Source organism: Schizophyllum commune (assembly GCF_000143185.2).
Source record: "Schizophyllum commune H4-8 unplaced genomic scaffold SCHCOscaffold_7, whole genome shotgun sequence".
Classification (NCBI taxonomy): domain Eukaryota; kingdom Fungi; phylum Basidiomycota; class Agaricomycetes; order Agaricales; family Schizophyllaceae; genus Schizophyllum; species Schizophyllum commune.
The window spans coordinates 427,325-453,458 of NW_026089544.1; the positions used below are offsets into that span (position 1 = coordinate 427,325).

Below are 26,134 nucleotides of genomic sequence, written 5' to 3' on the forward strand. Positions count from 1 at the left end.
ACGAGCGTGACGGGAACGGGCATCACCTTTCAAAGCAGACCAAGATAAACGCCCACTGGTGAATTCGGGCATGCAGATATATATGGTCAGTATTCATCCTCGCATAAGCAAGACATGGTAGATGGTACTGTACAGATCGGTGCCGTCCATTTGAGTCCGTTTTCCAGTCATCAACCTCAACCCTCATCCAGATAATCAAGCATCGCGCAGACCAACGCGCACGAACAACGTCGAGAACAGGTACTGCGACATCTGCTCGTCGTGTAGAGGCAGGTGACGGAAACCTGAATCTGGATGAGCACGTGTCAGAGGATAGCACTGCGGAGGACTCGCCCTGCTCCAAGCACCCCAGAGGAATGCAGTACATGGCCAGTGGCCTGTCATCATCATCGTCCTTCCCCTTCTGCCGCACCGCAAACTCGACGAAGATAAGCTCCTTCATGTCGCCGACGCAGTCGAACGGTAGGCACAGCTCCTCCTGCCACGTCGGATTGAAGCCGTTGTTCTTGATCACCTTCGTCCGCAGCGAAACGGTGCGCGCGGTAGCCCGATCCGTCTGCGTTGCTTCAGTGGCCGGCGAGTACGTCGTCTGCGCCTCGTCCTTCGCGGGAAGGAACGGCGCGTGCGACCAGTCGGGGATGTGCAGCGCAACTTCGACGAAGGGGTCCGCCGCCGAAGACTCGATAATCTCGTGGCCATCCTCGTCGCGCGGTCGTGGTAGCTGCTGAGCGGAGATGACCTGTCCGAGTGGTCAGTATGCAGCATAACGAAGACGGTCATTGTTCAACCCACGGTAACATCTAAGTAATGCTTCGTGCGCTTAGCCAGAAGCTCTTCGCCACCAGGGCGTAGCGCCGGCGGCTTGAGCACAAATCCAGCACCACCATTTCGACGGAACATCGCCTGGTTGATGATATATCCAAGATCTAGAGGCTTATGAGCACGCCTCGCCTCAACCGCCAATCCTACTCACCGAACGTCTGCCAATTAATCGCCACCACCTGCGCCCCCGCCGCCCAGTACAGATGCGGCTCATAATTGCTCGAATCCAACCGCGTCCCCTTTGGATATATCCTCACCACATGCGTCTGCGTATACTTCACCAACCGCGCCATATCCGCGTCCATCAGCTTCTTCGCCTTCCGCTCCGACAGCGAGAAGATGTACTCCGGCGAGTAGTCCTCGATGTGTTCGAGCCCGTGGCAGCGCACGCCGACTGTGTACACGAGGAGCGACGCGAGGTGCATCGACATCTTCGGCTTGGGTTTGGGCTTCTCTTCTTTGCCGCGGACTTTGCGCCATTTGGCTTTGAGCTGGTGGATCTCGCCGCGGACGCCGGGCTCGGAGTCAGATGAGGACGAGGAGCTGGAGGAAGTGAGTGCCTTTGCTTCGTCGATCGCGCGCTGGGCCTGCACGGCTTCCAATTGCGCGGCGATGTACAGGTTCTTGGCCTTTGGGCTCGGTCAGCAAAGCGAATCAGCGGCGTCAATGGCTGCCATACCTTGAGAAGAATCTTGCCCTTCAGGTCCTCCGGACTAGGTAGTGTAGTGATCTTCGGTCTGTTGTCCGGCGGCGCCTTGATGATCTTGTCGCCGAACGTCTTGTTCATGATGTCGACGATCATGTCCTGCTGCTGCACGCTGCAATGCACCTCCGCCGAGATGACGACGGGATATGGCGATGTCACGAAGGCATACTTGTTGATAGCTTCGCAGATATCCTTGACAGGGACCTTGGAGGTCAGCGTCTTGCCGTGGTATACCGTGGGGCCGTCGTCATCATCGTAGATGTCGACTGCATTCGGCGTAAGCGAGGCGCTGGACGGTGAATGAATGACTCACGTTCGACCGTACGGCAGCCGTGAAGCAAGGCGCGGATATAGCCCTCAATCGTACTGACGCCGACCAGCTGGTGTCCGACGAGGTAGGTGTTGTGTGAGGAGGACATGTAGTACTCAGAGATCGGCCGCGTCATGTCTTGGTGGATTGGTAGACCGTGCTCAGAGAAGGGAGTGTTCTGCTCGCTGAAGAGGAAAGCTCTGAAGTCATCCAAGGTCATGACACCGTCCGTTGAGTATTCCTTGAAGACCCTCTGCAGGTCTTCGGAGGAGAGAGCAGACTAGCGACCCATCAGTACACATCTACACGTGGAAATGTAGCTTACCTTCTGCGTCTCCTTCATGAACTTCTCGAAGGTAGCGAAGTCGAACTTGTCCCCGGCGCTCGCCTTCACGCGTTCGTAGACGATCTCGATGTCAGGACGGCGCTTGAGCAGCTTAGTGAAGCGCTGGAACGACTCGAAGTCCAGCTTCCCGCTGCCCTTCGTGTCCGCAAGCTGGGCACAAAGTCATTGTCCGATCGGCGCGGAGGGCGTACACACGCACCTTGAACCATGTCTGTAGTTCCTGCTCAGATGCATTGACGTTCAAGCGCACACATAGACGACGGATCTCCTCAAAGTCAAGGGTCTTGTCGCCGCTCGAGTCGGCACCCTTCCAGAACTGCTTCTCCCAAAGCGTGTCGCGCATCTGCGTGTTCCCGACGCCACCCATGAGGCCGACGCGGATGGAGTGGAGCTTGCGCAGCGTGCTGTCCCACAGCTTGAACACGTCGCGCGTGTCCGCGAGCAGGTGCAGCGTCTTGTACTTCCCGTCAATGATGTAGATGACCGTGAGCCACCGCTCCTCGCAGCCCTCCTCCATCTTGAACTGCACGCGGTAGTAGCGCGCGTCCACGCCCGAGCGTATCTCCTTGATCGCCTCGATGGGGACTTGGAGGACGCCGTAAGCGGCGACGTAGAGGAGAGGATGCCGCCACGCACTGATACCGCTCTTCGAGGACTCATACACGATCTGGCCCTGGTCCGCGTCGAGCTTGACCTGCATCTTCTTCTTTTTCTTCTCGGAGATCTTCGTCATGGGCGTGCCCTTCTGTAGGAGGTCGGGCACGGATAGGTCGGCGAGATTGAGGTGCCCGCGACCGCTGGACTCGGCGCCGAGCTTGGTCGCTGCGGCGCTGGACATGGTGTGCAGAGGTTCAGTATATTCAAGCTGGGTGTAGGTGATGGTGGTAGAGGACAAGAGGAGGCGCTGCGCTTTCCCCAGCCCCCGTCCTCGTGTAGGTATCCATCGATGACCGGAGGTCGAGCAATGACAGCCCCGTTGTTTGCTTGTTGCCTTCTCGACATTACATGACGACATGGACAAACAGGCGCCCATACGTTGCAGTTCGCATTCATCTCAGCAGAAGATGAACAGGGTTTTGCATACAGATATAGCATGCAAAAAAGTGCGGACACCATGGGGCTAGCCAACTTTCCACACCTCCAAACCACCCTCGCCTCCAATCGCCGCAACTCCCTTCTTCCAGTCGATACTCAAGATCTTCTTCTGCCCATCCCACACTTTGAAGCTCGACATCGCCGCCTTCGTACTCCGCAAATCCCACAGCCGCGCAACACCGTCGTACGCGCCGGTCATCGCTTGATGTCCTTCTGCGCCAGCGACTACACACGAAGGGGTCGCGGGGTGCGGGAGCGTAGACACTGTCGCTGCGACCGCGCCCGTGTCCCTCGTGTCGTATACAGCGACCGTGCGATCGGTCGAGGCGGCGAGGACAGTGGTGCCGTCAGTTGACAAGGTCAGGTCGAGGAAGGGCTTCTCGGCAGCATTCTGTGAGTTCGGTCAACTTCTGAACGTACGCGAAGACTAGGAGAAAGACGTACAATGGTATGCGCGCAAACACCATTCTCCACATCCCACACCCTCACCGTCGAGTCGAACCCGCAGCTATACGCACGATTCGTGTAATCAGGCCCGAACACAACTCGCGAGACGCGCGCCGTGTGCGACTTCAACACCGACAACGGCGCCTTGCGCTTCGCCTTCCTCTCCTCCCCGTCTCCGCCCACCTTCCGGCGCTTTTTCCTATCAGGACCCGCCGCGACCTCCGGCACCTCATCCGAGGGCGGTATGCTCGTGTCCCAAAGACCGATGAGGCCATCCCACGACGAGGTGAGCAGATGCGAGCCAGCGGTGTTGGACGCGATGGACGAAAGGGGTTGTGTGTGGAGGTGGAGGGTGGCAAGAGGGGTTGTCGTCTTGTTCGCGAAGGACACGCGGGATAACTGCGCAGTCAGATCGTGCGACGAGCTCGCGATGAGGTGGCTGGAATCGTCCTCGGCGTCCGCGGGCGAAGGAACCACGCAAACGGAGGTGATGGGCGCGCCGTGAAGGGGATGCTGGGTGACAAGGTTCTGCGAGTAGTCGAAAGCGCGGACGTGACCATCATACGAAGCGGTCAAGAAGTGTCTGTAGACCGATCAGAAGCAGTGAAGGGGAGGGATACGTCCGACGCACCCAGGAATCGCGCAGGACACCGATGAGACCCAGTCCTCATGCGGCATATCCGACATCTTCTGCGGCGGAAGTACCGACTCAATGTACTCCAACTCTAACGTTTCTTCCTACGGACGCAGCTCAGCATTCCCTTCTCCCGCATTCAGCAGCAACAACTCACCTCCCCCACTCCATGTTCCGCGCACCACTCGCCGATCGTCGTACGCAGCACCTCCCCCCTCACAATGAAGTCAAAGGGAACGGGCTTCGCTAGCGAAAGCGCCTTGTTCACAAGTTGCGAGAGCTGATACCGCCGCCATGACGCGGGGAGCATGAACTTTTGGGAGGGGAGCGGATACGGTGTCTGTGTCGTGAAGACGACCGGGTGCGACACCACACTTGACGATGCGGTAGCCATATTGTCGAATGTCCCGCGCCGAGCGCTAAGTCGAGGGGAAGGGGGAAATAGGTACGCGAGCGTCAAGCACAATGCTGATCCCAAAATTTTGATCGGGAGAGGTGTGATGATGTCACGTGTATGTGACGAGCGCGCCACACGATGCAATTAGCGCCCAAAAAGGTACAATAGACGCGTTTCTTCCGTTGTTCTCTCATGTATGCCTCTGCAAGTCTACTCTGGATGGTATCGAGCCAGAAAAGTATGAAGGAACTTTGCAGAGGGGCTACACCGCGACCTACGACACTCAGAACCTATCGACTCAACGTGGATCTTTCCCGAAACAGCCCTCAGTACGCCGCAACTTCCTCTTCCCCGCTGAAGGCTTGATTGGATAGGCCGAAGGCCCTCGTACATACGGCCTTGACACACAGACGAAGACGTATCCAAACAAGGTCCGAGTCATCCGAATGTGGGCGCCCCTCGTGCACCCTCGAGTAAAAGGAATTCACACCTCGTCGTTCCCATGCTTCCTTCTGACTCCTTCGCTCGGCTTCGTACCACCATCGCTGTCTCGCTCTACTGCAGCACTGCTCGCTCGACTGGATCAGCATGAACCGATCGACGACGCCATCGCGGCCAGCGATGCGCTGGAAGGACAGGGCGCGGCCCAAATTACACGAGAAATACGTAGCGAAGTACGAGCAACTGAGGGCCGAATCGAAGAGAGCACACGATGAGCTTCACTGTCATCCCTCGGAGCGAGCCTCGAGGAGATCGCAGATACTGCGGGACTTTGAAGAGCAGAAGCAGCGTCTGAAGGACCAGGAGGATGCCGAATGGGCGAAGATGGTCGAGGATCGCGTGAAGTGGCGCGTCATGGAGATCGACACGAGAAGGCAAGCGGCGGAGATCGAAAGTAGACAGCGCGCGGGGGAGATACAGGCCCCGATGGCGAAGCGGATGCTAGCAATGGCGGACGTGATGGGCAATGATGATCCGGTCGTGCAAGATTACCTCGCATCGCTGGAGCGCCGATGGCTGGACAAGCTACCGAAGCAGACTGAGTTGGGTACAAGTGCCGAGATGAAGGTTGATGGAATCGGCTTACCTGAATTGGCCGCCCTTCGTAACGCCCTGAGGAAGAAAGACCGCGACTCCAAAGGTGCGTGAACATACAATGGAGTCATGTTGCACGCTGAATATCGAGCAGAGGAAGAGGATCCGTTGGGAGACGCCATCAGGCGATACCAATTTGATTGCGAGTACGAGTCCTCCTTGCCCAAGGTATCAGAGCAGGCCTGGCCTCTTGATAATTGCCCCCCGTACTTGCTTTATACATCAAATGCGATCCAGCGCCCGACCCCCCATGGCACGAATTTCGCTGGCACAAATATGCCTGCTGAGGCGACAGGACGATCGCCCAGTCACGCCCATGGAGAGGACCTCTTGACTGAATTCTTGTCTGCACCCATAGACCCGCCACTACGCCGCACGATGGAAGCGAGGGCGCAGGCGAAGCCCCACGCACGGCACGGCGGCGACCCAGCGCACCGATCGAGAGCGCAGTCTACGCCATCGATCCCCGCGACGGGGCAGCACGAGACGTCCACGCACGCTCAAGGCAGTCACCGGAATCGCGCCGACCAGCCGACATCCGTCCCTTCTCGCCAGCCAGACAGAAGTCCAGCCAAGGTACTCTCACCGGCTGTCGAGAGGGAACGAGGCGCAAAGGGGCAGCAGGGCAGATACACGATCCGGAATCCCGACCCGTCGCAGGACGACAATGCCTCGCGTTCTCGCGCGCGAAGTCAGACGCAGACCAGGCCACACCGACAGCCGGCCGACACTCTTTTCCGTGCGTCGACCGAGAGGGATGCCGCTCCTCCGCCACCCCCGAAGGACCGTCACAATCCCTCGCGTCCCCTCGGCGACCAGACGCGAGATTCCTCTCGTCGTGCACGAGGCTCGACGGCGCCCCAGGTACCTCTGGCAGATACAGAGGCTTCCGTTGATCGTCTTCGTGGGTCCCGCGCCCGACGAACGGTGCCCATCACATCGGCAGGAGCTCGTGCGAGGAGCCCACCCCCTCGTTACAGCGACGTTGCATCTGGCACGTCGCCACACCACGAGCCCCGCGTGGTCGACGGCGTGTCTCGCTCTTCGATGCCTTCGAGTTCGGGTGCACGCACCGTGAGGGAGAATGAGGCAGAGAGAGACAGGTTGGAAAGGGTGCTGGAGGATCTGGCGGATGAAGAATACCACCTCCCGAACACCAAGCGCAGGATCCCGACAGAGCTCGACGACGAATTCGATGTGAAGGGTCAAGTGTGGAGGTTGAAGGGCAAGTCGCTGCTCGTCATACCGTATCGTGCTGGTGCTGACCGAACTTCCCATAGTTTACGAGGCCAGGCGTGCTCGGGATGATGTGGTAGACTGCGAAAGGGGATATCGACCAAAGGAGGATATGCTTGCGGCAAGGGCGGCGTTGAAGAAGGCGACGGACGAAGAAGACCAGCTGCGGCACGACTTCGTAGAGATATTGGACCGATGGGAAGAGGCGCGGAGAAGGGTAACGAGCAGGCTGTTGCAGCGATCGAGAAGATGATGCGGTGTAGACTGTATGTCGCCATTGGACGCGCTTTGATAAGCAATATGCCTGTATTGACGCAATAAACGAACAAATCATAGTACCGCCCCAGATGGGCGCCATTCTTCCTCCGCTTCGCGTACATTATGTCTGAATGAGTCAGCAAGACCGCAAGAACGGGGGCCACGTTGCGTAACCTACCTATCCTGTTGGTGCTCCCGCAATGACTGCGCGGAAAACCATCTCAACGAGCGTTTCTCACAAAACCCGCACCGGTACTCTGCCTTCCCCGTCGTAGGATTGATTCGCTCTTGCCGGAGTTCGGTGGGATGACTGAGGGGTGTCAGCGACGTTGTTGCGCTTTTACGAACCTATTTCTTGTTGCTCACCTATTGGCTATGTGGTAGTCCAAACGACATCTCGACACCCATTCGCCGCAATGGGCACATTTTGTGTCCTTGGAATCCCGTCCAACCAGACCCGCATCACTGAGGATGGATGGCGTGATGCGGCCGAACTCGCGCGAGCATGCAAGCAGGATGCGTTGTATCTCGCTATTACCGAAGGCTTCTGCGAAGGGTATGCTACGATTGGACGCAAATTTGCGGAGTCTGTCTTCCATCAGCCAGCAGACAGTGATAGGAGATGAGGAGATGTACAAGGCCTTGTTTCTTTTCAACGTCTGCTTGTACGCGTGGTCCATCTTCCCACGCCATAAGTCGATGTAGTCGTCCATCTGTATTGCGTGGTAAAGTAGATGCGGCACCTAGGGAAAAGGGAGATGTACCAGCATAAGAGCTCGGGCTCTATGACGGCGGGAATGGTATTCCTTAAATTGAAGTAAGAACCTCGCACCGTCTGCATAATGCGTATGCCTTACTGCAAAGAGAGCTACTTGGCCACGTTTGCGCTCTTCTGCCGTTGATGGAGCAATGACCCGTCGCCGGTATTCCCTTCTCGCCTTCTTCAAATCACTACGCAATACGGCGAGCTTCTTCGGAGCCTTCGACCATGCCTTTGTCATGACCAGATTTGTAAGAGAGGGTACGATATATCGATCCATCGGGAAGGTCGGGCTGGGGAGATTGCCTTTCTTGGGTATCAGATACACGACCTTGGTACTGGAAATCAAATCAAGGTTAGTGTGTCTTCCAAAAAGAGCACGTATAGCGCACCGGAACATTTCCACGCGGCAGCGTCGCTGTTCGCCAGTCAAACAATGACATGAACAGTTGAGTAAAGGACAGACCGAGCATATGTAGATCATGTGGGTGATCCATGTTGGAGGGCCTTCCGCTCGCCCTTTACATATCTGTAGACAAATGAGAGACTTTCCGAGCATCCCATCGACTCTGCTTACAAAGCATTTTCCTGGCAAGAACAACAGCTCCGTGTATGTTGCGCTGCCAAACGTTCCTCGACTTGGCCATGGATTGGTTATGCCAAAGCGTTCGCCCAAGGCCCGATATTTATCAGGATCGTGAGTAAATCGCATAAGTCTGCGAGGATCGGGAGGTCGATAGGGAAGCAGAAGAGGCGCGCGAGCGAGAAGAACACCATCGTGACGCTGGACGATGTCGCGAAACAATTGGCAAGTGTTGCGGACGGCGAAAAGCGTGAGCGGAAGGCAGTGGGAGAAGACCTCATGCCAAAGTTCGACGGAGAGGATATCACGATACGCAGGCGGCGCTCTGAGTGGGTCCGCCACGAATGTGTGCCGTGGACGTTTGAACTTTGGGCGAGACGACATTATCGAAGGCCAGGAGGGTGGAAGTCAAGCAAGGACGTATCCGTGTGGTGGTTTAAGGCAAGATTTTGGGAGAGGACAGAGCAGCGGGCGCATCAAAGAGTCAACAGGGGTCCGAACTCCGTGCTTCCATTCAAGACCGGAAAAGAGAACAAAAGGAAACCGGTCCGAGAATCGGCCCGCTGCTGCACGTGCTCAGTGGGCGATCCTTAAAAGGACTGCGTACTTCCGTCAGGCTCCAAAAACTCCCTTTCCCTCCCTTCGCGAGGAGGGCTCGCCAGTCGCCAACATGCCCATGTGGGCTCCGGGGTGTACAGAGCGCAAGCTCCGTGCAGGCTACCGGGGTCACGCTCCTATGGGATGACGGCTGGGTGACCAACTCGCGGCGCAGTGAGACGTCGTTGCGTCGGGGGAGAGGCGGTGGAAATCGAGCACGCGCGAAAGCGCAGAGCTGCCACGGTGGGGCTATAGGGACCGGTACTGCATCTGACTTCGTGTCGCAGCGATGCCCCCTGGCACTCGCCTACGTGGACACGGGCGCTCCGTCTTGGGTTCTTTGGCCTCGAGCCAATGCTTCTGGCGGACACAGCCGGGTTTCATACACCGCTGGGTCGTGTTTGCTTCGTCGGAGGGCCGACTCCCTCTGGGGGGCGAATGCGGAATTTTTGGAACCTTCTTCCAGGGCTTCTACCTTGGCCCCCGACATTGGTTGATTACTGTATACAGCATACGTAGTATGGACATAGGTTGTTGTAACACACTCGAGTAGAATATATGTTGACAGTGACACGTTACTTGCTCACAAAGAAGAAAGAGTCGCAAATGGTAATGTAAACGCAGAGCAAGCGTATTCGCGAACGGCGGGGTGCTTTCGATGTCCGTTTCGCCTCGAACTTCGACTCGGAGTCGAACGACGTTATTGTTGTCTCTGTCGCTGAGAAAAAAGATAGTTACCATGCGACCATCCACGCTTCTCAGCGCTAGATTCAGCGAGGAATAAACCAGGGTAACAATAAGGGGTACGGCATGGATAGCGGCCGTGATCGAACTGAGGTCCTTATTGTTACCATTGTTCCACGGATGGTAATTTCCACCTGATCCGTCTTCAGAGCACGCGGTTGATCGGACTTTGCCGTGTCGGCGGAATCAAATTTGAATCCGCCGGTCTTGTTCAGGCCTTACTGGGCAATTGTGGTCTCTTCTTTTTTTTTTTTTTTTTTTTTTTGAACTCTGCATTTCTATACCGCAACAAGCCAACTACGAGCTAAGACGCGGTGCTCCGCCAGTAAGTACCTCCTCCATCCGGAGGCCCGGCAGGGCCCTTCGCATACCCGTGGTAATATAACTACGAATCCCGAGACTGCTGCTCGTACCGTTGTCCAACTCGATACAGTGGTTGAGTGTGATGGTGAAATATAATGTAAGGGCGCTGAGCGCGAGTGTCGTGTGTGAGGTCGACAGATAACAAGCAAGAAAGAAGGGCAACGGGGCGGGAATGGGGAAACTGGTACCTAAGCACGGGGTTGGGCTGCCGGGTCTCACTCATCCATCCTCTCCGTCCTCGTCGTCCTCTTGCACGTCTGGTTCTTGCTCCCATGTCGGGAGTGATGGAGGTGCGCGTGGTGCACCGCTTCTGGTGAATGCGCCGGTCTTCGCCACGAATTCCGTGAGGGCCTCGATCCCTTTCTTGGTCCCTAGTAAGACGGGAAGGGAAAAACCGGGGGATGCCTCCCGGAGCAGGTGGCGATGCGTCCCGTATATCGGGCACTCCGCCAGGATATGTTTGCGTGTCTGTAAGAGCTCCCCACATGGGCAGTTACTGTCGACATCATGAAGGAAGTCATTGTAGAACTCGCCCGTGTATCCGTGCCCGGTTCGAGTCTGAACGACCCGACCAAACACCTCGCGTGGCGTGTCTCGGAAGCGTTTCGTAGGATTGAGGGACGGCGGGATTCGGTTGGCCGCCGCAAAGTGGCCGCCGTGGCGCTTCTTCTCCCATTCGCTCTTCCACTCGCGTGCAGCCCGCCCTTTCGCACGGCGTAGCGCATTCGCCCGAGACCCTGGGAGTGTACTCCCGAGCTCGACAGCCGCTTTAGCTAGCTCGTCGGCTTCGTCGTTTCCCTGGACGTCCTGGTGGCCGGGGACCCATGCGATCGTGAGTGTCCTCCGAGGGTCGCCGTCTAGAAAGTTGCAGGCCTGGCGGTGGAACTCGACGCAGTGCATCTGGCCGCTCTTGGGCAGGGGGTCGAAGATGGCACTGATCGCAGAGGTGTTGTCAGCGAACAGATGGATGTGCTTGATGTCGGCATGGGCGTCGGCGACTCGTATCGCGTCCTGTAAGCCCCACCGTAAGCCAACTATCTCTGCGTCGTACACCTCTGCATGGGAGCCGAGGCCTATCTTCCGCGTGAACACGCGCGTCCCGCCGTTGGCTCCACCGCGAAAGCCCACCGCGCCCGCACCGACACGACGAACTCTATGCAGTGGTCTCATCGACCCGTCCGTGTATACGAGCAGCGCCTCCGGTGATCTTAGAAGCTTTCGGGCTTCGGCTTTGTGAGCCTTCGCCGCCGTCTTCTTGTCTCGGTCGTCCTCCGGCGCTTTGGCTGCAATGGCGAGGCGCCCTCCGAATTCAGGTGGTGTACGTCGCCACGGAGGGGTTATGTATGGTTGGACGCGCTCCTCGCGTACGCTCGTCCACTTCGCCAGGTCGTGTAGTTTCGTCGTCTTCGCCAGAACCTTCTTATTGCGTGAGTCTGGGTGTTTCGGCAAGGGAGGGGGAGCAACGTAGCCGTTTGGGTCGCGCCACCCTGCGGGTAGGCGTTGGATGAGAGGGTGGCGCTGGTCGAGCTTGTTCAGTCGGATTCCAGCCCGTCTCGTCTCGTAGTCGAGCGCGATCCGAATAGGCGGGATTGATGCTTCTATCTCAAGAGCCTGAATAGGCGTGGTCCTGAACGCCGCGCAAATGAGCCGCAGCGCCCGTCGTTGGACCTTCTCGAGAGCCTTGACGTGGCATTGTTTCCCTGTCCACCATACTGCAGCTCCGTAAAACATGATGGGCATGACACATGCCTTGTATAGTTGTCTCATGTGCATCTGGTGCAGTCCACGCACAGTGTTGGCGAGCATGTTTAGCCCTTGAACAGTGTTCTCGGCGCGGGCCGCCAACGTTTGGACGTGTCTGTTGAAGAGCAGTTTGCGGTCAAAGAAGATACCGAGCCATCGCACCGTTGAGCTCGGGGCCACAGTGTTGTAGGTGCCGTCCCCATTCGAGAGGCGGACTGACGGAGACTGCTCGTCCGACTTTCGTCGGGTATAGTGCATGAGCTCTCTCTTGTCCCGGTCCACGTCCAGCCCCGCTCGGCGTAGCCAGTCCCGAGTTATGTCGTATGCTCGCACGAGGATGCGCGTGTTGACGAGCAATGACGGGGACGAGACGTATAGCTTCCCGTCGTCCACGTACATGAACGCCCCGAGGGGCGCAGCCTCGGCCTCTCCATGGTCAAACCTATGCAGGGTCTCGAGCAGGTCGGCGGCGTAATAGGCGGCTAGTATTGGTGAGAGTGGGGAGCCTTGGGGGATGCCATTGAGCACCGGTTCCATAGCGCTCCGTTTGCCATCGAGGCAGACAGCGGCCTCGCGGTCTTCAAGAAAGCTGGCGATGAATCGGACGATCTCGAGGGGCACGCGTCGGGCCTTGAGCTCGCTCAGAAGCCGGTCGTGGTTGACGAAGTCGAAGTACCCCTTGATGTCGAAGGTCAAGGCGGACGTGACCCATCCGTGGTTCCATGCCGAGTGGACATCATTGACAAACGCCAGTACGGCGTCCGTCGCCGATGCGTTCGACACTCCCCCGAACTGGGTTGCGGGGACCAGGCCGTGTTTCCCGGCGAGGAAGGATAATCGTCTTGCCACTATCCGCTCGAGCACCTTCCCCATGCACTCGAGAAGGGTGATGAGGCGGTACGACCGGGGTTTCGAGTAGTCGTCCTTGCGGGGTTTTCTGAGCGCGACCGCCACCGCTTTCCGCCACTGCTTGGGGTGGTAGCCACCTCTCAAACATCGTCTGTAAAGGGTGATTAAGTACTGGTCGATGACATCCCATGACCAACGCAGGATTTTGTACGAGACTTGCGAGCTCCCTGGGGCAGAATTCCCGCTCTGGGAGAACAATGCTTCATGGATCTCCGTCTCGGTAACCTCGACATATGGGATCTCGTCCTCGAGTCGGGTCTCGAGGTCGGGGTTGAAGGCTTCGTCTAGGGGTGGCGGTGGCTGGTATAGCTCCTCACGGAGGGCGTTGCACTTGTCCTGATGCGAGACCGCCGGCTCGCGTCCGCCTGACCGAACAATGGCGGGGGATGGGTACTGGCGAACTCCTTGGGACCACTTGCGGAAGCCCCATATATCCTCCGTCTGAGCTTGTTCGACCTGTTCATTAGCCCACTGTCCCTTAGATGCGCGCGCAAGTTTGTGAAGGAAGTTTTCGGACTTCTTCACTAGTCGCGCGAGGGCTCGGTCCCCCCGCCTGTGCGCAGCGCGATGAGCTCTCTGCCGCGCTTGTTGGTCGTGTAGGCGATCTGCTGCCGCGTCCAGAGCTAGCCCCCACCATGGCTTCGCCGATGGGGATGGGTTTCGCACCTTCGCGACCTTCCGCAGGGTCGCCTGAATAGCGCTGGTGAGCGCGGTTGCGGCGTCTTCCAGTTCGTCCGTCGGCACCTCGTTGTCGAGGTCCATTATCTTGTCAATGGCTACCCTGTGTCGACCGACCTCCTCCCGAAGCGCGTCGCGGAAGTCGTCCGGCTTGACCTCCTTCACGTTAAATTGCTCTCCTGTGAGGTTGTCGATGGGCGTCGCTCCGTAGTCCAGGGTGAAGGTTATGCCGATGTGGTCGGAGCTGTACTGGTATCGCGGGGCCAGAGCCCACTCCTTTGCTGCATCTAGCTGTTGCGCCGGGCCGTTCACGAACGTGAGGTCGAGCACGGACGGCGCAGCACTAGTGCGACGCGGGAAGTGGGTCGGGGCGCCCTTCTTGTTCAGAAGCGCGAACCCCTTGTCCGTCATCCAGTCCACCAGCTCGTCCGCCCCCGGGGACGTCCGTGAGGGCTCGGTTGACCAGAGGGGGTGGTCGAGGTTGAAGTCGCCTAGCACGATGACCGGGTGGTCCGTTGGTAAGGTGATACTCTGCAGTAGGTGGGATGCCTGTTGCGTGGCCGGTAGTCGTCGGTCATTGTACAAGTGCACCAGAGTGGTAATGTCGTCCCCTTGCGTGACATCCAAGACCATGATGTCACGGTGTGAGGCGATGTCGGAGCGCAGGGTTACCTGAATGTCAGCTCTGGGGTGGTAGTATGCTAACACATGCGGCGGAGGGTCCCTCGGGCCAATGGTTGCCAGCGGTAGGATGTTCGTCCAGGTCCCGCAGCTCACTGGTCCGCGTATCTCTTCGCCGTCACGGGCCCCAATGCGCCCCCACTGCGGTTCCTGTACAAGAATTAGCTCGAGGTCGTGGGTATGTTTATTCAAAAGAGTGTGGATTAGGTCCCCCTTCTTAAAGCAGTTCAATTGAAGGACGCGGATGGGTTTCGTCTCTTCTGCTCTCCGGTGGTCGTCCCTATTCATAGAGCGCGGCCGGGGATGGGGGTAGCGTCATTGTTGGGGGTGGTGGTCTCAGCCTGTAGGGCATCGAACCGATTGCGGTGGGGGGGAGGGTCCTTCGTGGTGTTGCCCGCCGATGACGCGCCTTCCCCTTTCCCGCTCGTCTGGTCGTTCGCTGCCTTCTTCGCTTTCCCCTTCTTCCGCTTCGTGACCTCCGTGAAGCCGTCAGAGCGTGTCGCAGCCTTGTGTGGCGCGCGTCGTTCGCGTTCGTGCGCTCGTGCGTTGCCATACAGCTCCAGACGTTTCGGACAGCGCCTGTCGTCCGATGGATGGTCTTGGCCACACGCACGGCACTTCACGTTGTGCGTGCACTCGCCGGCCATTTCGTCCCCTTGACAGGTCGGGCATGCCGCCGCGTGAGACGTGGTGGGGTGGTCCGCGCTACACAGGCGGCACTTGGTGCTCGTCTTGCACGTCCGGGTGGTATGACCGAAGCCCCAACAGTTCGTACACTGAACCACTGGCGGCTTATCTGCGAAGCGCTCCACGCGGCATGCCCGCCCGTACACCCACAGCGCCTTCATCTCTAAAAGGGTCTCGTACTCCTCCTTGCTTGTGACTGCAAAGACAATCGTGGACCGCAGGGTGCCGATGTCCTGTTGTCGACGTAGCCATCGCGGGTCCTCGGCAAGCGACCCCAGCGTCTTGAAGATGGGGTTCGAGAACTCGAGCTCCGCCTTGAGCTCCCCGGAGGTGTGTAGACTTGGGTTGGCATCAAAGAGTCCCGTGCGAACGTCATGTATCATCAGTCGAAGCCACTTCGCTGTGAGGCGGGGGATGACTTCCATCCCCTGGCCTACGAGCGCGGCGAACTTCGGGACGTGCTGGATGAGGTCGCTCGCGCGCTGGTCCTGGCGTGTCACGACGATGCAGTTTCCTTGCGGGTTCCACTTCGTGCCGGCAACCTGGACCTTCTCCGGGTCGACGACGTCGCGCAGGATGCCGTTGATGCTATCGCGCAGCGTCAGCTCGTCCATTCGTTTTTCTTTGGGTAGGCCACCCGGACGGATCTCGAGGGCGAGGCGGCTGGGGTGGTTCGCCTCCATCGTGTTGTTGGAGGGGGCTTTGGGTGCCGCAGCCGCTTTGTGCGCCTTCGACTGGGTCGAGGGTGACGTCGACGCGTTGGCGGTGGGTTGTGAGGGTGTGGGGGGCAGTGGTTTGTTCTTGATATCGTCTAGGGCTCGCTCGAGTCGCTCGAGCCGAGCCTCGTTCTTTCGCGCTTGCGCGTGTGCCTCCTGCTTGGTCTCCCGCGCTAACCTGATGACCGTCTCGAAGCCGTTGTTGATCACCTGGGTTTGAGCGCCCAGCGTCCTGTAGACCGACAGCCACGGCGAGCAGACGTTCGCGACTTGTGCGACGGCGGTATAGAGGCTGTCTGGGACCTCGGGGAGCGGCCTTCCCTGCTCGCTGGCGCTCGCCTGCGCGCCTGCCACCATGTTGAGGGCCTGAAGGACTTCGTCCGACGTCAGCGCCTGGGCGAGCGATTGATAGCTCTCCGCAACCGCATCTGCGCTGTACTCGTACTCGTCGTCGTCGTATAGTGAGTCATTGGGGATTTGGGTTTGCATGGTCTCTACCGAGGGTGCTGGTGCCCGCTCCCTGGCCGCGCTCCAGTAGCTCGACCCGAGGCCTGGGAATAGCTCTGGGCGGTCCGTGTTTGATCTCTGCACTGGTGTGGTAGGCCTCTGTACCGAAGTAGCAGGCCTTCGTACGGGAGTGGTTGGCTGAAGGACGCTCGTGTCCTCTCTCTGTCCCTGTGGCTCGTTGGACGAGCGCTTGCGGGTCAGCTTCTTGGGTGACGCGTTCAGCATGTCTGCCGTGCGGGAATACACGTTCCTAATGGACGTTCTGAACTTCGACGACTTCCGGGATGGTGTCGACGGGGTACTCCTGGCGTCCTCCTCCATTGGGAGCTCTTTCGAGCTGCCTCTGGGGCTTGTCCGTTGACGCGGGGTCTCCATTTTGTGCCTACTCGACGCTGTCTCGCCTCCGGGAACCGTGGGAATCCGAAGGTGATGGCAGTTGAAGATCAAGAAGGGCTTGTGGTCTCTTCTGTTCCGTGCATTTCCATCAAAGATGCGCGCAGGAGAACAATTAGCATCCTTCTTTGGGCGTAGCATCGCTCCCCCTTAAGAAGTGAGTGTTAGTCCGCCTAAGTTCACCGCACATGTCTTCCTTCAATCCTCCCGCGAAGCGTTCTCGTTCCACGTCAGTTGGCTTGACGTCTGTCGAGATCCAGCGTCTCTTCCTCGACCGTTTTCCCGACGAGCTCCTGGAACAAATCCTTCTCGAGTGCTCTGCAGGCGATTTGCAGGGACTACGCGTCACTTCTCGCAAGCTGCGCACATTCATCGACTCTAAGCGTCTTTTGGATCAGGCAATCAAGCGCGCTGGTTTACCTTCATGCTCCGAAGTCGTTGAACGCCTTGGAGACTGGCCCAACATGCTAAAGATGATGCTATACCTACCGCGCAGCCTCCTACATGATTCCGTCAACCAGAGCGACAGCGAGTCGTATAAGCTCATGGTAGCCGGAGGGCTCTGCACAGTACGTTATCGACTCTGCCTTTTGCAGTTTAGAGCGCTCATCATCGCTGCATAGGTATGCGGCAAGTACGCTGGAGGTCCACCCTATTCGAGTAACCTTCGGGTGCGACTCTGTGGAGAGGTCAGTTCGGGCGCGTCTCATTATCATTGGCTCGTGACTGACCTTCGCCATCAGTCCAATTGCATGTCACGCATCAGCTCGTGAGTAATCTTTACCTGTCCATCGCTGCCGTCGCTCATAACGGTGCCTTGCAGGAATGAGTACACCCACTTCGAACATTTTGACGATACACACAACTATCAGCAATCGTTCATTGTTGCGTATGCTCAAGTCCCGTACATGAACAGCCTCGGGAACATCAATTACTCGGCTGTTTATCCCGGCGATCCGCAGTGCGAATCGAATGGCTGTAGGTACTTGCGAGCAGAGTATGAGCAGCGCAACATGGCCATTGCGCTTGCGGTTCTTTGTCCAGAACCCGAGCTCCCTCCTTGGCAGGTCTGTACTTCTCACCCGGCATGCGCAGCCTCTTTTAACTTTCAACAGTGTCCACAAGAGCTCGCACTAAGACGGCACGAGGCACTGGAACCGGTGAGCAGTTCTTCGCATCAACGTCGCATTTAGCAACCCGACATATCACCGTAGATTCATTACGCTTTCTGTGCGTGGAGGCATAGAGCTACGGTGGAGGGCCGTGACATATACAACAAGAACCTTGACGTGTAGGTTTAGGCTCGCACGACCGATAGAAAACCCGCGCTGACAAGAATTCACAGCCTGAAGGATTATGCTAGGGATCACAAGCGCTCTATGGACGATGTGCTCATGGATCCTTTGATCCAACGCGTCCTCTTTGCGCACGCGCGAGACCAGGCCTACGCCTATCCGTCGACATTTACGCATCTGAGGGACGGCAAAGGACCGCCAAACCAGAAGACATCTGGCAATGTTGTTCAGACATCCGTCGGGGGTGGCGATGGCATTGGCGAGGAACGTACTGGCGACCCTGAGCGCGCCGAGGGGCCGTCGGCGGCGAAGCCTGCCACCATCGATCATTCCCCTTCGCTCGCCCGGTCACAGCCGATTGCGGCTCGTCGCTCAACCTCTTCGCGCTCACGGCCTATCCAGAAGAAGTCGAAGAAAAGGCATGACCCGTGAGTACCACCCGACGCTTCTGTACATACCGGGCTCATCACATATTCTTCAGCGCAGCGCGCAAGAGACTGACTCAGGCACTGAGGCTAGACTGCATGGAATAAGTGAGTCTCGCAGGTGCACGTCACCCTTCGCGACAGGAGCGCGTACTAGTAGCGATCACGTAGATTCGTCGCAATACCCGCAGAGTAGCACAATTTACTCTCGTATGTTCAGAAATATGATAGTCATGCATATCTGATGTGGAACCGCCACGAAGACGTCGAGGTCGATTCGGTGCTAAGGTCCAACAATTGGGCATCGAGATCAATCGAACGAAGGTGATCAAGCGAGAGAACCTGCATGACCGGAGATGAGCCGGAAAAGGGAACAAAAGGAGCCGGGCCGCATCTCGGTCCGTCCTACCACGAGTTCCCCGTGCTTATATAGCCCGCCGCTCCATCAGTGTTCTCAAAATCCCTTTTCCTTCCTTCGCGAGGGGGGCTCGTCAAGCGCCGACATGCCCATCTGGGCACAGGGGTGTACAGAGCGCAAGCTCTGTGCAGACTACCTGTGCCACGCTCCTATGGGATGACGCTTGAGAGACCAGCTTGCGGCGTGGCGACTTGTCGCTGCGTCGGGGGAGAGGCGGTGGAAATCAAGCTCGCGCGCAAGCGCTGAGCCGTCCACGGTGGGGCTATAGGGACCGGTACTGTGTTTGACTTCGTGTCGCAGCGATGCCCCCTGGCACTCGCCTACGTGGATGCGGGCGGTCCCATTTGGTTCTTTGGCCCCCGAGTCAATGCTTCTGGTGGATACAGCCGGGTTTCATACACCGCTGGGTCGTGTTTGCTTCGCCGGAGGGCCGATCCTCTTCGAGAAGTAGATGCGGAATTTTTGGAATCTTCCTCATTGCAGCATGAGCTGTACGACGATTACTGTAGCAGAAAGTATTCGCGGACTTGCTTGTATTCCCCCAAAGCCTGGTTAGAATAACATAGCCTACATTAGAATCGTAGCCAGTTTAGGACGCAGACGACACGCTACGGTCTGCGCTACGGCCGTTCACGATCGAGCGTTGTTGTTCCCATTGTTCCCAAAAAGGCAATTCGCCCTCGATCCGTGTCGAAAGCGCGCGCGCATGGTCCTTCCCAGGGGCTACGTCTGGCTCACCCATGCACCTTCCGCATCGTCGACCGTAGCTCTCCGGAGTCGCTCGTGTCGTAACTCCGGCAGCTTCTTCGCCGTCGCCGCAGCGATAGATGCTAACGACGCATGCTGCTCGCTCAGAACCACATCCCGCACCTACGCAGACCTGCTACGCGCCTTCACAGCTGAAAGCCGAGCAGATTACACGCCGGATGAGGCTTTCCTCCGTTCGTTGTATGAAAGTGGCGTCAGAGGAATGCTCCTTTTCGTGCAAAGCGAGACGATTTTCGAGCTCCGCGCATGAGCACGACGAGATATGTTCGGGAAGGTCAACTGGATCGAGCTCACGAGCCGTGAGGGGGCATGCGCGAGATGGAGAGCATCTATAAGTACGTCGAGGCTTGTCAATATGTTGGCCCGACGCATGAGCCCGCACGTCCGACGGTGAAGATACGCGGTCGTCGAGGGTCAAGCAGGCAATACAATGGCAAAGTTCTATTGAGGTCGCCATCGAAATCTAGGCAGAGATGAAGAAGAGGCAGTCGACTCGTCCGGCCGCGAATGGTCCTCTCGCATTGGGTGCGTGGCATGCATATTTCCCCCGCGTATTTTCCCCAGCTTTGGAAGCGCCGTCAGCCGATTCGCCCTCAGGGCGTCCTTGCGCGCACGATTCAGCCCAGACAATCGTGGAGAATTCAGGAATGTGCCCCCAGTGAGGTGTGTGGTGATATCGACGTCGCTGAATCATCCACAGAGCGTTCGCCGACTTCGCCATAGGCTCCATCGTCCTGCACTTCGGTCGAGGAAGTAACGCAGGCGTAGTATAAGGTCCGTCCTCATCTTGAGGAGGCTAGGGGGCCCCGATGACCAGAAAGGGCTTGCAGGAAAGAATCACGGCGGAGAAGTACGAACGAGGTGGCAGGACCAATGGGATATCTTGTCGTCGGACTGAGGCGCGCTAGAAAGTCGTCGACGAGTCATATAGAGCAGAATTATGCTAGTCGTATACCCCTCTCGTATATCAGGCACGAACGGGACTGAACCAAGAACCGGAATTCGAGCAGAGTGACGGTCGAGGACAAGAGGGATATTCCCTTACGTAACACAGTCCGAATCCGTCAACGCTCATCGCGTGGCGTCCGCGCCTCGCCTCGCATCACCTTGTCTTCCGCCATGACATCCAGAAACTACCCTGGGCCCTCCAGCCCTCCCAGCGGCCCTTACCAGGGCGCGCCCCCCAAGTGCGTCTGCTCACTTATCGTCCATCGTCGCACACTGACTCGCCATCCACTTCTTCCTCCAATTCCAACAATCTCATCTCCCATGCTTTACCGTAACGCCATCCGCCAGATACATCAACGACTTTAGCAAGGCGCTCGCGAACGAGGTCCGCATCCTCCTCGCCGAGGTTGGCAAGCTGCGCGATGAGCGCCGCGCGCTGCAGTAGTGCGTCCCCTCCCCTCGCCTGCTTCCGCGGAAGTGAGATCGACGGAATCTATTTCAATGCAGCGAGATCGCGGAGCTCATGAGCGTCAAGTCGAAGTTCGGCGGCTCGAACGACTTCTCGCCGGATTGGCGGCCGTCGGTGCGTGGTGTCTACGTTCGCTGCTATCCTTAAGACTCACGGTCAATGCAGTCAGCCGAGCCGTTGCCCCCACCTCCCGCTCCGCCCGCTGTCGAAGATGCGCCGCCGCCAGGTCCTGCTCGACCAGCATGGCGCACGGTGCACAAGCGCAAGGAGAAGGTCAAGCAGATCACCGCAGCCCCGTCGAGTCCCGCTCCCGCCCCGCCGTTGGAAGCCCCGAAGCCGGGCATCCCTGCATGGTCACAGTGGCGTCGTGCGTATCTTCATGCTATCTTCTTTGAAGTTCGATCAGCTCATGCTCTATCCAGCCAACCCTTTGTATAACCCCGAACCTGCCCAGTCTCCCTTCCCCGTGTCCCCTCCTGGTCGTGCTGGGTTGTTCGGTGCGTAACGTATGCCGCTTTCATAGGCGCATTGCTGATTTCCGGCCAGGACCTCCATCGCCCCCACCGAAGTAAACAACTGATTCCTTCTTCCGCTTCTGTGCTCGATCTTCCCTCGACACATTCTTGGCTTCCGCTTGTTCGACTTCTGCACCTTGTCCTTCCTTCTTGCCGATCTCTATCGCCTCAATGTATCGTGTACTTATTCTTGTTTTCTCGTCCATCTGGCTACATCCAAGTGTATCGCTCCATTATCTCCTATACATCTGATGCCTCCTGCACTGTTCAATGAGTTGTCGAAAGGCGATACTTATGCTCGTCTGTCGGCTCGCGGCGCCGAGATGGCCACTATTTCGTACACTCGCGCAAGACTCGGTAGCTAAGTGGTTATAGCGTGGGATTGCAGATCCTAAGGTCCCGTGTTCAAATCACGGTCGGGTCTTTCATTTTTGCTCGCCATCCCTTCCGAGCCTTCGTTATTCGTACCCCTCACTCGGTAATTCTTAGCGGTAGGAAAGGCAGCTCGTATACCCTTTTGTCGTACAGAAGGCAAGGAGCGAGGGATATGACCTCAGCACAACGTCTTTGCGTGAACTTCAAGTGTCAGTCGCCGCGGTTTTCCTCAAACTTGAATTCACCTCAGCTTGTAAGCCGCGAGCGCAAGGTGCGGCACAGGATCGCTCAGTGTGGCAGCCTTCCCATCGGCCCAATGGTCTAGTAGTATGATACGTGCTTTGGGAGTTCACAGAACAATCATTGCACGGGGTCCCGGGTTCAATTCCCGGTTGGGCCCTTTTTGCTGCCCTCGCGTATTCCCTGCTCCTCCTCGACCAATTCAGCGATCTTCATTCGCTCGGAGAGCACTTGACGCGGCCGGTTCCCCGCACGGAGGCGAGATCTGGCGGGTGTGGGTCCACCATTCCCTAGGCTCGTGAACCAGCTCGGCTGCGACCATATGGTACACCTCGTGCCTCGGTATGGCCGCAGGCCGGCTGGGCTCATCCGGGATCATTTTGGCGGGCCCGCCAAAAGATGCGTCTGACTTAGTGAAATCAGACGCTGGTTAGCTGCGTCTTGCCGACAAGATGCTTCCTCGTACATACTGAATGCACGTCCTGCCTTCTATTCCACAATACACTATGAGATACATCTACTCTCGAACAGAATTCCTGGCTTTAGTATATGTGTGCGCAAGTGAGAGAAGTACAAACGAGAATTTGACGCGTCGCCGCGCATGCCAACGTCCTACCGGCGATTGAGCAGGTAAGCTTCACGCGCAATCGCGCAACCACACACGACCCGAGCAAGTCGAGCAATTGTTGACCTCCCATCCGCACTGATATGCACGATCCCAGGTGCGAGGACGCGACCTACCCAGCAGATGACATTGCGGTCGAGATTGGCGCAAGGAGCTGCCAGCCTCATCTGACCTGGGTCCAGTGCGATGTTCAGCGGTGGCGTGAACTCTTGGTAGATCCCATATGGCGACTGCGCTGGTGGTAGGGTGAGGCTCGACGAGACCTGCGCGGGGCGCCTGGGAGGGATGATTGTAGAAGCTGTTGATGTTGCGATAGAATTGCGATAGTCCTGGGCTCGAGGAGTGTGAAGCAGAACCGATGGGTCCGCGGGCTGCCAGCGCTCGCGAGCATGACCGTGTGTAGAACGTTCGCTGAAGGTGGTATATGACGCCGCGGAGTACGGCCTGCCTTGCGCAGGTGTAAGGGAATGGCTCGGTTCAATGGATTGTGTCCCGATAGGTCGCACTGGAGGGTGTCGCTGGCGTGAAGCTATGGGTGACGCGGGCGATCCGGACGGAGGGTGCAGAGAGTGGTCATGACGCGAAGGGCAGGGATAGGAGGGTTGTTCAGGCGCTCCGTGCGCGTACGACGGGCTGTATTGTTGTGAGTTCATCGGAGGTGGCTCGTGATGGCGACGTTGCTGGAGAGAAGACGGGGAAGGGGCAATACGGGGGGAGGCATTCACTTCAGGATGCCGAGGCCGAGCGTATGACTGCAGAGGGGGATTCGTAGCTGTCAGGGGCCACTGCGGTGTCGGAGGCTGTGGATGAAGGCTGGTAGAGGTCGAAGTCGCTGTAGCTCCGCGCTCTCGAGCGTCGATGTGCTGTCCCGCCTAAGCCAATCATTAGTTGGCTGTCGAGGAATGATGCGCGTGTACGCACCAGCGCGCTTAGCGAGGGCGACGCCCGACCAGTTAAGGCGTGCAAGTGCTGTATATCTGACCGAACTCTCTTGCCGCGTTGCGAGGAAGGACGGCGCTGCTCGTCTACCAAGCCCGCATCGGTAGCTGATCGCTTGCCACGCGATGTAGGCACTGGAGCCAAAGGGACCTTGTGAGCCACAGAGTTGAGTGGATTGAAAGATGAGGAGGGGCGAGGGACATCGGCGGAGATCGTCGCGGGAGGGCTGGGTGGAGTGTCGAACGCAAGAGGGAAGGTAGATCGAGGGAAGCGATCGAGCATCTCTTGGCCGTACTGATCGTAATAAAGCCAGTCGAGCTTGAGGAGCCTCTCGATGACTGTCCTCTTGAGGGGCTGCTGGATGCGCGCGATCTTGTCTATCAGAGTGGTAGGGAGAACCATCTCGGGCGTCATTCCGGACCAGCTGAAGTCGCGATCGAAGACTTCCTCTCGCCAATCGTCCATCACTGCGTACAGGCTTGCATCCCGCGTCTTCGCCATCGTAAGTCTAGGCGCCGCAGCCGCGCGCGAATTCTTGCCAGGCCGAGTACGATCGAGGAGAGATGGCGCGCATATATCGCAGCACTCGACGCCGGGAGAGACTGCCATCCGATGAGCGACGTTTCCGCGCAGCAAATATTGAGAGCTTACCTGTCTTGACGCTGTCAAACATCCCTACGATAACCTCTCGGCGACAAGTCCTGCTCTGCACAACATGGTACAGTCCCTCGGCGTCGTCGTCGTGCCTCGGGATGCATTGCTCGACATCGCCGGGTGGGAAGTCATCCTTCTTCCCCGAGCGCGCACCCCGCTGGCGTCCACGCAGATTCGCGTACTCCTTGCCCTTGACAACCTTCCTGCGCGGCTTCTTTCGACGTCGACGCTTCCCGCCCTTCCCGCCCTTCTCTGTCTTCTCCGTCGTTGCCACTTCCGCGTCTAAGCCGGCGAGAAGATCTACATTATATGCGGAAGGCTCTACGAGAAGTACAGCCAGTCCGCGTATATCAGGATCTCGAGCTGCTCGCCCCGCACGTTGTACGAAGTTAGAGAGCTTTCCGGGCAGCTTCCACTGGACCACGACTTCGATATCGGGTATATTGCATCCCTACGCATTGTTGGTGAGTATCAGACTCGAATATGAAGCGATCTTGGATACTCACCATGCCTGCAGCATCGGTGCAGACAAGCACTCGTACGTTGCCCTGCTTAAACAGCTGCATCGCCTCGTCTCGGTAGTCGGGAGAGAGTATAGCATTATAAGGTCGGATGACGCCGCGAAGGTGCTCCGGGAGGAGGGTACACAGATGGTCAATAATCTCCCCGCCTGCGTTGATGTCGTCGACATAGATCCACGTCTTCGGGATGTTTTCGGGGCGGGTCGTCGAGGGTGGGATGACGAAATCGAGGTCGCTGTAGGTATTCATGGGGTTGTGTATAGGGCGCACGACAATGGAGACGTTGCCCCTGTCGTTTCCGGCGTTGAGGAAGAACTTGGGGTGAGTGCGGCCCTGCATCTGCAGTACTTCAATGACATCGCGCTTGACTCGCCGTGTCAATGAAGCGGACAGGGCAATGACGGGGGTACTCCGTGGGAGGAACGCTCGCGCAGTTCCTATCTGGCCGTATTTCTTGCGGAAATCGGCCCCCCAGTGAGAGATGCAATGAGCTTCGTCTACGACGATCGAAAGGATATTTGCAGCGAACTTGCGATGGCGCAGGACACGGTCAATAAATGGGCGCGAGAGCAGCATCTCGGGAGACAGCAACACGATACGATATTTGCCGTTGATGATTTCCTGCATTGTATTAGCCAGAAAACGAGCTTTGAGGCCGACCACACACCTGCAGAGTCTGCCAGGACGTCTCGTGCGCGCTGTTGACCGCTATGGCGTCCATTTTGTACTCGTCCCGGAAGGTGTTCACCTAAAGACCCTTGGGGTCAGTACGAGCGACGTCGCCGATGCAAACACAATGCTCACCATCTCGTTTTGCAGTCCAATGAGGGGAGAGATCATTAAGGTCGTTTTATTCGCATTTTGCGGTAGAGTATAGGGGCCTGCAGCGACGGCGGTCTTGCCCATGCCTGTAGCAGCTTGGCAGACCGTGTCACGGCCTTCTAACTGCGCCTGGACCAAGTCGAGCTGGAAATCTCGAGGTTCCTTGCCGTCGAGCAGGCCGCGCAGGAGGTCGCGCAGCTGAGCTACAGCCTCTGGGCTCATCTCCTCGCAAATATTCGTATGGCTGGGGTTTTTGGAAGCGGCGTGGCGGCCGGGCTGCGTTCGAAGGCTTTTCAGCAATGTACGTCGACGTGGTGCTGTCTTCATGGTGGGCGAACGTGAGGGGCTATGCCGATCTGGAAATTTGGAGTTACTTAGAAATGCTTCCGCCGCCGTTTCGTCCACTGCACTCA

General features: G+C 57.8%; 10 protein-coding genes and 2 non-coding genes across 12 annotated transcripts; 5 read left to right on the forward strand and 7 right to left on the reverse strand.

Annotated features, from left to right (window-relative positions):
• Positions 1-39: 39 nt before the first annotated feature.
• Positions 40-3,148, reverse strand: SCHCODRAFT_02628010 (PLC-like phosphodiesterase). Its single transcript, XM_003031049.2, has 9 exons — positions 2,821-3,148; positions 2,384-2,769; positions 2,164-2,334; positions 1,842-2,118; positions 1,502-1,794; positions 974-1,451; positions 793-926; positions 334-739; positions 40-284 (listed from the first exon to the last, which is right to left on the reverse strand). The coding sequence occupies exons 1-9, from the start codon at positions 3,020-3,022 to the stop codon at positions 196-198; spliced, it is 2,436 nt and encodes an 811-aa protein (XP_003031095.1). The 5' UTR covers positions 3,023-3,148; the 3' UTR covers positions 40-195.
• Positions 3,149-3,200: 52 nt separating this feature from the next.
• On the reverse strand, positions 3,201-4,816 carry SCHCODRAFT_02628013 (WD40 repeat-like protein). The gene is made up of 4 exons (XM_003031048.2): positions 4,518-4,816; positions 4,358-4,464; positions 3,724-4,309; positions 3,201-3,670 (listed from the first exon to the last, which is right to left on the reverse strand). Exons 1-4 carry the CDS (start codon positions 4,752-4,754, stop codon positions 3,305-3,307), a joined length of 1,296 nt encoding a protein of 431 aa, XP_003031094.1. The 5' UTR covers positions 4,755-4,816; the 3' UTR covers positions 3,201-3,304.
• A 134-nt stretch (positions 4,817-4,950) lies between these two features.
• On the forward strand, positions 4,951-7,451 carry SCHCODRAFT_02580275 (uncharacterized protein). The gene is made up of 3 exons (XM_003031452.2): positions 4,951-5,898; positions 6,211-7,110; positions 7,133-7,451. Exons 1-3 carry the CDS (start codon positions 5,346-5,348, stop codon positions 7,339-7,341), a joined length of 1,662 nt encoding a protein of 553 aa, XP_003031498.1. The 5' UTR covers positions 4,951-5,345; the 3' UTR covers positions 7,342-7,451.
• Positions 7,419-9,073, reverse strand: SCHCODRAFT_02505320 (uncharacterized protein; the record flags this gene model as incomplete). The annotated part of the gene is made up of 8 exons (XM_050343161.1): positions 7,419-7,473; positions 7,525-7,656; positions 7,713-8,059; positions 8,111-8,152; positions 8,204-8,444; positions 8,499-8,524; positions 8,573-8,635; positions 8,684-9,073. The coding sequence occupies 8 exons, from the start codon at positions 9,071-9,073 to the stop codon at positions 7,419-7,421; spliced, it is 1,296 nt and encodes a 431-aa protein (XP_050199492.1).
• Positions 9,074-10,269: 1,196 nt separating this feature from the next.
• On the reverse strand, positions 10,270-16,002 carry SCHCODRAFT_02628019 (uncharacterized protein). The gene has a single exon (XM_050345442.1). It carries the CDS (start codon positions 14,354-14,356, stop codon positions 10,613-10,615), a length of 3,744 nt encoding a protein of 1,247 aa, XP_050199493.1. The 5' UTR covers positions 14,357-16,002; the 3' UTR covers positions 10,270-10,612.
• SCHCODRAFT_02628021 (uncharacterized protein) lies at positions 13,565-16,760 on the reverse strand. The gene is made up of 2 exons (XM_050345443.1): positions 13,712-16,760; positions 13,565-13,650 (listed from the first exon to the last, which is right to left on the reverse strand). The coding sequence occupies exon 1, from the start codon at positions 16,687-16,689 to the stop codon at positions 14,689-14,691; it is 2,001 nt and encodes a 666-aa protein (XP_050199494.1). The 5' UTR covers positions 16,690-16,760; the 3' UTR covers positions 13,565-13,650; positions 13,712-14,688.
• Positions 16,761-16,803: 43 nt separating this feature from the next.
• Positions 16,804-18,690, forward strand: SCHCODRAFT_02543856 (uncharacterized protein). The gene is made up of 8 exons (XM_003031451.3): positions 16,804-17,276; positions 17,331-17,396; positions 17,451-17,476; positions 17,531-17,774; positions 17,823-17,867; positions 17,922-17,998; positions 18,053-18,430; positions 18,484-18,690. Exons 1-8 carry the CDS (start codon positions 16,896-16,898, stop codon positions 18,533-18,535), a joined length of 1,269 nt encoding a protein of 422 aa, XP_003031497.1. The 5' UTR covers positions 16,804-16,895; the 3' UTR covers positions 18,536-18,690.
• A 2,028-nt stretch (positions 18,691-20,718) lies between these two features.
• SCHCODRAFT_02628032 (uncharacterized protein) lies at positions 20,719-21,833 on the forward strand. Its single transcript, XM_003031450.2, has 6 exons — positions 20,719-20,800; positions 20,910-21,005; positions 21,069-21,144; positions 21,196-21,397; positions 21,453-21,527; positions 21,577-21,833. Exons 1-6 carry the CDS (start codon positions 20,733-20,735, stop codon positions 21,600-21,602), a joined length of 543 nt encoding a protein of 180 aa, XP_003031496.2. The 5' UTR covers positions 20,719-20,732; the 3' UTR covers positions 21,603-21,833.
• A 63-nt stretch (positions 21,834-21,896) lies between these two features.
• On the forward strand, positions 21,897-21,969 carry SCHCODRAFT_t123. The gene has a single exon. It is a non-coding gene; the product is annotated as a tRNA-Cys (tRNA).
• Positions 21,970-22,230: 261 nt separating this feature from the next.
• Positions 22,231-22,320, forward strand: SCHCODRAFT_t124. The gene has a single exon. It is a non-coding gene; the product is annotated as a tRNA-Pro (tRNA).
• Positions 22,321-22,362: 42 nt separating this feature from the next.
• Positions 22,363-23,618, reverse strand: SCHCODRAFT_01153787 (uncharacterized protein; the record flags this gene model as incomplete). The annotated part of the gene is made up of 3 exons (XM_050341115.1): positions 22,824-23,618; positions 22,631-22,649; positions 22,363-22,565 (listed from the first exon to the last, which is right to left on the reverse strand). The coding sequence occupies exons 1-3, from the start codon at positions 23,436-23,438 to the stop codon at positions 22,363-22,365; spliced, it is 837 nt and encodes a 278-aa protein (XP_050199495.1). The 5' UTR covers positions 23,439-23,618.
• On the reverse strand, positions 23,512-25,805 carry SCHCODRAFT_02506445 (P-loop containing nucleoside triphosphate hydrolase protein; the record flags this gene model as incomplete). Its single annotated transcript, XM_003031045.2, has 7 exons — positions 23,512-23,657; positions 23,799-23,838; positions 23,887-24,326; positions 24,376-24,829; positions 24,885-25,520; positions 25,567-25,647; positions 25,704-25,805. 7 exons carry the CDS (start codon positions 25,803-25,805, stop codon positions 23,512-23,514), a joined length of 1,899 nt encoding a protein of 632 aa, XP_003031091.2.
• Between the last annotated feature and the right edge of the window lie 329 nt (positions 25,806-26,134).